This window comes from Sminthopsis crassicaudata, chromosome 3 (genome assembly GCF_048593235.1).
Source record: "Sminthopsis crassicaudata isolate SCR6 chromosome 3, ASM4859323v1, whole genome shotgun sequence".
Taxonomy (NCBI): Eukaryota; Metazoa; Chordata; class Mammalia; order Dasyuromorphia; family Dasyuridae; genus Sminthopsis; species Sminthopsis crassicaudata.
This window is the reverse complement of record NC_133619.1, coordinates 556,902,325-556,911,733: the sequence shown is the minus strand read 5'-3', so window position 1 is coordinate 556,911,733 and position 9,409 is coordinate 556,902,325. Positions and strand designations below refer to the sequence as shown.

General features: G+C 31.5%; 1 protein-coding gene across 2 annotated transcripts in view; it reads right to left on the bottom strand.

Annotated features, from left to right (window-relative positions):
- Positions 1-315: 315 nt before the first annotated feature.
- The window catches only part of HIKESHI (heat shock protein nuclear import factor hikeshi), a 34,164-nt gene continuing 25,070 nt past the window's right edge, over positions 316-9,409 (bottom strand). For both annotated transcript variants that reach the window (XM_074304673.1, XM_074304674.1), the window contains exons 3-5: positions 4,900-5,051; positions 2,976-3,094; positions 316-1,138 (exon numbers count right to left, since the gene is read on the bottom strand). In XM_074304673.1, the coding sequence (XP_074160774.1) occupies positions 1,084-1,138; positions 2,976-3,094; positions 4,900-5,051 (326 nt within the window). In that variant the 3' untranslated portion in view covers positions 316-1,083. The remainder of the gene's footprint in view (positions 1,139-2,975; positions 3,095-4,899; positions 5,052-9,409) is intronic.

Sequence of the window (9,409 nt, the reverse complement as noted above, 5' to 3'; positions counted from 1 at the left end):
AAAGCTAAATACTATAATTAGGTGCTAAAGGCTATCCCTATGTGAGCTTCCTTTTCCTTCACTCTATAACATAGAATAAATATTTAAGGTCTACAATAGTAGAACACCAATTACACCATTATGGAATGGTGTAGTGAAATTAAAGCCTAGGTTAGCTAAAACTAATTTAAGAAAACATAGTCATATGTTGTAAGTATTCTTTTATATCAAAAATACAGACATACCAATTCTACTGGATTATCAAGAAAGACTGGTTAATAATCTCTAAGCATAGTTGCCCTCCCTTCAAATAGGCACAAAAACAATATCAAGAAATCTGGCTTACACAATGTTTATTTGTGTATAAAGTATTTTTTTAAAGCATGAAGATTTTTCAAAGTAGAAAAGTTGTTTTTTTTCAATTCTTCCCTCCCTTCTGACCCTTGCAAGCTAATTCTAAACATACAGTTAATGAATTTCAGTATTTTGCATACCTAGAAAGCATTAATTTTGCTCATTAATGAATATTATAACTTGACTAAATAGGCAGAAAAAAATATGAGCTTTCAGAATATAAAAACTACAACTACTTTTCATAACTAGACTAATCATAAGAAAAAACTAGTTCATCTTTCTGATACATGAAAAGTTAAATTTTTGAAGTTTTTAAAGGGAGAGAAATCTACAAGAAAAATTTTGTATAATTTGTTATTGAATCTGAAACAACTAACTGTTAAATTATAAAGTTAAGAGAATTTATAAAAGTGATGCCATTTTTAGTTAAGTTTTACATTACACAGAAAGGCATCAAAATCATGACTTATTAAAAATCTATTTTAATTAGTTCATATTTAACCAAATCACATAAAATGCTTTTATTCTTTTCGAATATGTTTTTTCAATTTGTAAAGAAAAAAACAACAGTGAGGACATTTTGGATTTTCCGTTTTTAATTTAACTGTTTTTTTCTTTATTTTAATTAAAAAGAAGTTTTTCCATTTAGATTTCATTATTCCTTTATCCCCATGCTTTAGATAGCAGTTGGTTTATTATCTCCAAAATATGACAATGGTTCATAACCCTTTAAAAATTACTTTATTTAAATCATGTTTTCCAAAAAAGAGGGTTCTGGCTTAGTCGCCTTTGAAAGTTTTCATACCTAGAAAAGAAAGCAAACAGAATTACATGTAAGAAAATTAAAATAGTATCTCTTACCATCTGCCAAATTATGTACAAGTCAGGGTATAGCAGAAAATGAAAACAAGTTAGCAAATGGAAAAAGGGAGGGAGCAACTATGTATTAAAAAATTATAATTAGATATTTTTATTATACTGGCATTCATTTAATTTCAAATTCAAAGCAATCAGGGACTAAAGTGGTAATAATGTTAATAGTGAACATGATATATTATTTGAAAGTTCACAAACACTTTACATACACTTTCTTATTTGATCCTTAAAACAACCCCATTTGAAGTCGGTACTACAAGTATTATTTACATTTTACAAATGAAGAAATTTCATTGTTTCATTAAGTGGCTTATCAATGGTTATACAGCTAATAAGAATCAGGAAGCTATATTAGAAGACAGATTTCTCAACTCCAAACCCAGGTTCTTTTCAACTCCTATGTCACTCGTGCTGATATAACTAATTATTATTAATAGCTAAAATATATGTAAAGCTTTTTAGATACATAAAGTGCTTTGCCTTTACATACATTACCTCATTCCAAAATGCTGTCCTACAAAGTATAAAAAACATGGAACTTGAAATCACCTATGGCTATAGATTTTGTAGCAACTTAAAATTATAAAAGCACAAAAATTCCATGAAGTACCATGTCCTGATTTTAACAGATCATTACTAAATTGTAAACACTTAGCGAAGATTAATATGATCATATTTTAAGTCCTTCTAGATATGTCTTTAAAGCAAAAATCTTTAACATCACATTTCTAAAATTTTCCTCTGTCATCTACTGACCTCCTGCATCTACTCTGTGGCTTCTACAAAATCCCTAAAACATTTCCATTTTATTTGTAATGCCAATCCACAATTTAGTGCAACCGTGATGGGGAAGGGATAACTGTAATTTATTTATTTTATTAAATTTTTCCCAATTACATCACCAGTGTCTGATACCTCTGGACTAGAAATACATCATGGTTCAGGAGAAAAACGAGTGGCTTTCAAAATATGAGGCCTGAGTTTAAATGTGGCCCTAGACAAACTATTTTTTCTTTTCCGGGGATCAGTTTCTCCAGTCATACAATGTACAGCTGAACTCAATGGCTTTTGAGAGTCCTTTCCAGCTCATTAAATGTGTTCCCAAGTTTTTATACTAGGATGGCATGTGGGAAAACCTCATGGGAGAGAAAGTGCTGAGCACATGGTAGTTACAGCAGAGTCTGGATATGATATGTGAATAATATAAGTCTGGTTAGCATAAATGTACTCTTTTAACTCCATGGTAAAAAATTTATGTCATGCAAGTAACCAGCAGATACTCATCGAAGATTTATTGTTAATGATAAAACAAAAAAAAAATTTTTTAAAGTCTGTCTGCAAAAAGACATGATCCACAAAAACGGGAACAAGAGATTTTGGAGATTATTTGATGTAAATCCATTTCACAGATGAGTAAAAAGAGACTTGAAGGGCACACAAGATAGGATCATGGATCTAGAATTTGGAAAATATCTCAGAAACATCTGCTCACACCTTTCAGAATGAGGAAGATTAAGTGATTTGGTCCTGCTCAGAGATTATTTATCTTAAGACCAAACTTGAAGCCAGGTCTCATGACTCCAAAGTGAGTGTGCTTTCTACTATATGTTCTCTGATAAATAGTTAATTTGAGATTCAGAGGTTCTTGGACTCCAAAGTCTATATTCCCAACAATATGGAATATATTCATTTCCCTTGGTTTCACAAATGTATAATCAAGAAATTTATAAATGTTATTAAAAGTGAAAATATGTATTTTCACGCACCATTTCAGAACCACGTTTGCTGGAATGAAAACTTCAGATGGATTTGGTGTCATCTGGGCCTGAGACACAGCAAATGATGAAGCAAAATTATAGAAGTTATCCAACATCTTCTGAGTAAACTGAAAAACAAATAAACAGCCCATTAATTATTATGCAATGCCAAAAAATATACTGTTTACTTTGTTCTTTAACTTTCTTAGGTAATAAAATTATGTCTAATTTAAGAAATGAAATAAAAGTTATTTCTCATTTTATCAAACAATTAAGTTTTAAACAATTATTATTTATGCCCCAAAGTTAATTGCAGTTTTAAAATGGATTTTGATATATTTGTGAATGTTGTGCTGCAAGTTAAAAATGTTTTTCCAGCACTGTCTTTATAATTCAAATGGTTTTAACTTCCAAGTGTATACATTTCAAGAACATATAGAAAACGGAAAAAAATGTTGTTCCCAACATAAACATACATATTCATAACCTTTCAGAACAAACAAAAGAAAAAACTATTTCAAAGCTTTAACAAGAAAGTATAAATACAGAATTAATTAAATAAGGCACTTAAGATACAAAGGTGAAAGTTAATTAAGTCAGGTGCTAAGTACTACTTTTTTGACTACCAGAAAATCATTTTCTTCTTCCCTTCTCAGAAACAAAAATTCAGTGACAAATGTTAGTTGTAAGAAACATTTTAAAGAACTTTAGAATAGAGGATCCTCTTTTTAAAAAAAAAACAAAACAAAACAAAAAAAAAAAACAAAAAAACAAAAAAACAAAAACAGAATTAGAAAAACTCCTTCAGAAGATGTACCAAAAATAGAGAAGAAACTAATTCTAAAATAATGGGGAGGGAGAGGGCAAGGTGTGAGAGAGAACAACAAAAAAAGCTAAAGTATTTTAACTATTATGGATAGCAAATCAATGATCAATGGATAGCAAAATCAAATTAGTTTAAATTAGAAAAAATGAATTTTTTATTCTTTAAAGAAAAAAATATTTTAAATGAATAAGGATCCATATTCTCCAATGAACAGTCCCCCTCTACCCCTAGTCTAATATAAATAGGAACAGGGATTGGACCTATAATGTCACTAGAGTAGAGGATTCTCTCATCAATGCAGACTGACTGTTTCTCTGATTTTATTTAAATCTCAGAGAGTCACCCACAACATCTGCCCAGGATCACATAGCCAAAAGGTGTCAAAAGCAATATCTGAATTTTGATTTTCCTTGCTTCAGAGTCAACTCTATCCATTTTGACTGTCTCTTTAAAACAAATAAATCATAAAGTATGCTCCCATTTTTCATGTAATTTACACAACTTCATGGATAATAGCCTAAGAAATACTTTCCTACTATGTTATAAATTCATTTTAATCATATACTTTAGGAGAATTTATTTGCTGTTTTCTTTAGTAGTGCATTAGATATTATTAGTTTTTAAATTCACTAATAAATAGGACAGCATATCACAAAAAGAATCTTTTTCTATATACAAAATATTTAAATCCTTTTTTTCTATTCTAATTTTGAAAATAGAATACATTTTTATATTTGATCTCAAGTAGACAAAAAATATCACTGGTTTTCTCCTCCTCAGTTAAAACAGAGCACTGATGCACTCTGATGCGCAGGACTTTATAACATGTCAGAGATCCATGGGTCACCGACCCCAACAGGTTTGTGTAAATGTTAGCTGTGAGAACATTCCACTTAAAGACTATTTCAGTTACCTAATCTTCCTATCTAAAAATTAATATTCAAAATGGCCATTTCTTAACTGATCAAAATACTTGATGGGACCAGTTTCTAAAGGCATAGGTTAGTAATTAATATTTGAGGATTTTTAAAAAAACATTGATATTTGTACAATCAAAAGGCTGAAGTTTGAAGTATGCTAAATTGTTCTCTATTTTCATCATATTACCTGAGTGAATGAATCAACAGATGATACAGCAGCATTGCCCACAGGAGTCAGCTGGGCCAAATTATCCAATAATTCCACTGAAATGCCAATCTGTGCAACAGTTGGAGTACGGGTAATATTCATGGTTCCAAAAGGATGCTGGCTGCCTTCCCCTGAAAGAAATACAGCAAGTATAGAATTATGTTTATGATGCTGATCTCTCTATATATATACATATGTGTACATACATATTAGATTTCCATAACATGATAAAAATTTGACATATATATAAGTAAATAAAAGAATACTAGTCTATTATTTCTTTTTGAAAGCACCCCCCAAAAAATTTTTAAGGTTTTCTTACACCAAGAAATAATTTCTTTTTCAAATTCCTTTTGAGTCTGACATATATGATTCTAGAGAAAAAAAATAGCAGGTCTATAGGGTAATTTTCTAAATCTACATAATGTTATATAACTTTTCATTGAGAATTTTCCTCTAACAAAAGATACTTAAATTGTCATGAATGGTCAACATCAAACATTTTTTTACTATCCTGTTTTTAAGCTAGGTAAGTAAATTTTTAGACTGCACATATGAATTCTCAGTTTAAATAACTTAGTCCACCATCTCAGAGTTAAGTCCATAATTTAGAAAATTATGGGTTAAATGATTTTCCTGGGGTCACAAAGATAAACTTAGCATCAGCCTGAATTTTAATCCAGGTCTTCTTGATTATTTAATCCACAGGCCTCCTTGCCTCTTCAAAAAAAAAAAAAAAAAAAAAAAAAAAAAAAAAAAGTAAATAAAAATCATTTTTAAAAAGTTAATACTTTATTTTCCAAACATCTAAACCTGACTACCCACTGTTTTTAAGTCACATCCTCTTACTGTAAATTTTAGATGATCACTAAATGTAAACTAATCTTAATTTTCATTCTAAACTCAATCTGATAAAAGTCTTTAAGGTTGTTCTTGTGAGAGAGATGTAGCCTAGATAACAGATGGATTCAGACCTAGTTGAAAAGACTTAAAAAGGAAAACCCAGACAACTCTCCAAAAAGTAGATTTATCTTTGAAATAGTAGATTTATCTTTCAGAGATCTATGCTTGGCCCTAGACAATTTAACATTTTTATCAAGTATTGCCGACTTAGGGGTAGCTAGGTAGTGAAGTGGATAGAGCACCAGCCCTGAATTCAGGAGGACCTGAGTTCAAATCGGGCCTCAGACACTTAACACTTCCTAGCTGTGTGACCCTGGGCAAGTCACTTAATCCCAGCCTCAGGGGGGAAAATAAAAAGTATTGATGATTTAAATCAACTACCAACAGAATCTATAAATGAAGCAAAGATTAAGAAGATAACTAAAATTCTGGATATCCCCAAAATCAGGATACAAAAAGATCTAGCCTCACCAGGCTAGACCATTAGGCTGAATGTAATACAATTAAATTCAAGAGAAACTTTATGTTAAGGTGATTTTAGGGTGCATAAAAGTAACATCCAAGAAGATAGTCTTAGAGATAGTCCTGCAAAGCTACCACTCAGTAGTGGTGAGACTACACCAGTACTATATTCCACTATGGACATTGTTATTTGTTTCCAGTCATGCCCAGCTCTCTTTGATTCTCTTTGGGATTTTCCTGAGAAAGATACTGAAGAGATTTGCTATTTCCTTCTCTACTTCATTTACAAATGAGGAAACTGAGGCAAACAGCATTCAGTGACTTGCCCAGGGTCACACAACTAATAAGTATCTGAGCCCAGATCTGAACCAAGATGTATCTTCCTGACTCCAGGTGTTCTATCTACTGCATTATCTAGCTTCCTGTCACTTAAGAAATGACACTGATAAGACAGCCAGCATCTAGAGGAGATGGTGAAAGGAGAAATCTCAAGGATTCTGGGATTATCTACTCTGGATAAAAGTGGACTTAGAGGGAATTTGAAACCCTTCAACTGGAAGAGGGCTTGTTCTACTTAAGGCAGACATAGGAGCAAGGAGTAGAAACTGCATGAGATCAATTTATGTTCAATGTCAAGAAAACTTTCCTAACAGTTATCCATAAGTGGATATTCATAAGAGGTATTTCAGCAAAGACAAATATAAATATCATAGAGGAAATTCTTTCTGGGGGGAATGGCTTGGACTAGATGGTCCCTAAGGTCTTTTCCACTCAGAACTTCTGTTGCTCCATATATGCTGGTGTTAGGCTTTCCAACCATAATGATCAATCTGCTAGGGGGAATTCATAAAATGCTTTCCAAAATATAGTGCCCTGAATATAGTGACTTAATAAATGCTGGTGAATAATTTTTAATTATCTTTTTTTACAGATTTAGATCCATTCTACTGGAATATATGCTATGTTTTATGCTATGGATATTGTACGTTACATAATATAGCAGTCTTACAGCTTTTCATCTCTAATGTATACAATAAAAATTATACTTGTATAGCGTTTAAGGACTTACAAAGCCCTTTCCTCACAAAACCCTCCTAAAGTAGAATAATTATGCTCAATTGTGGAAACAGGCCAAAAAGGCGAAGTAACTGAAAGCCAGAGTAACTTTCCTAAGATCACAGCGTTCAGACAAGTTTCAGAATTGTCTCCAAATTCAAAATCCATCATTCTATTACCCTAAACTTACTTACCCAAAACTCTTAAATGCTTATGAAAATTGAAATATGAGGCTATGGAAAAATAGTTCAAAGAACTAGATACTATATAGTTGTAAATTTCCACATTTAGATTTTTTTTTAAGCTTTACAGATAAGTGAACTTTACAAAAAAATCTTGAAAATAACTAATTTACTTTTTTTTTTTTTTTTTTTTTGGTGAGGCAATTGGGGTTAAGTGACTTGCCCAAGATCACAAAGCTAGTAAGCATTAAGCGTCTGAAGCCATATTTAAACTCAGGTCCTCCTGATTCCAGGGCTATTATTCTATTCACTGTACCATCTAGTTGCCCCCAATTAATTTACTTTTGATTAGTTTTAGTATTTCTACACGATTGTCTTATTTTGTAATGTCATGCAAATTAAGAATTTATGAAAAGAGACATCTTAGATGATTATTTCTGTCAAATAACCAGAATCCAAAGCTTAGGGAGAGGAAGAGAAAAATAGGAAGGAGTAAAGCTTTTTATTGTGATCACTAATGTGTGTCCAGAAAGAGATAAGTGTTAATTCTTGGCATCTTTACACTAAAACCCTTAAAAATTCAAATGAAATGGGTTCAGTCCAAAGAAGGCACTGAGACTAAGGGAATTGTTTCACTCTTTGCATTTTTATTCCTAAAACCTGGCACAATAGCTTGCATAGTATGTGCATTATAGATGCTTGGTGATTAGTTGTTACTACAAAATCCCATTCAACAGAGAAGATACTCATTTTTAATTGAATATTCTTTCATGTCAAGGCCATGAGAAAGCCCTCATGGCTCTAAGAAACATCATACAGAGTACGACTAGCTCATCTCCTTACTCTCTGGTAACATGGAATCTGCAAGGTCTATAGATTGAAGGTCACAAAAGGATTCTAGAAGCTCACAACAGCAAAGAGAGGTCAAAGAACAAAGACTATCTTCTGTCTTAACTTTAATGTCATCCCTAAGACAATCATTATGATACTGAAAACTTGTGACAGCATAGATAAGCTAGACAATCTAGACGCAATATGGGTATCTAATTTTGAGACATTACAACACAAATCAAACGACGCTCAGTTAAAATGGTGTTTTACTCAACATAAAAAGTTTACTCATGTGAACTTATGTTTTCCTTTTGCTATAAAAACTTAAATACTAAAATCAAAATTATAATCTTCACTATCAACTTAGTAGAAAGAGAAAAATTATAGCTAAACTAAGAATTTTATTCTTTACTTCAGCATCTTCTAATAGATGTTTGGTCTTTTATTTTTAAAAAACCTAAAATTGGATTATCCTATCTAGCTATCTAGCTTCAGAGTGCAACTGAATATGGATGTATAATATTTATTTAATAAACAAACCATATATTTGTATTCTAGGTGATATCAAAATCTGATAGTGCTTACTCTCAAAGGAGCTTACAATCTGTTTGGGAAATAAGACTAATACATAAAAAATTAAAGGAATACAAATTGTATATATTTAACATTGAATTATACAGTAAACACTTTAAATGACATTCTGAGAATTTGCAACATAATAAAGGCCACTCAGCTAACTAAATCAGATTTATAAAATTTCTTCCCTCTTGTTCCCCCCCCTACAAAGTATCACCCCTCAGAAAGAAATATAGCAGTCTAAGCCTATGCTGCTCTCTTCTAAGCATCATTCATGCATTTTTCAGAATAGAAATTTGAGAAGTAAACCTAAAACTAAGCATGCATGGGAGAAAAGGAGACCATAAGGATCAGGATCATGAGGGGGGAAAAAGCAACCAAACAATAAAAATAGAAGTGGGAAAAAAAAGTTAACTAAAAATTATGTCTACTTTTCCCTAACTGCTCAAGGTCATCTTCATCGTAAGAGTATGACAACA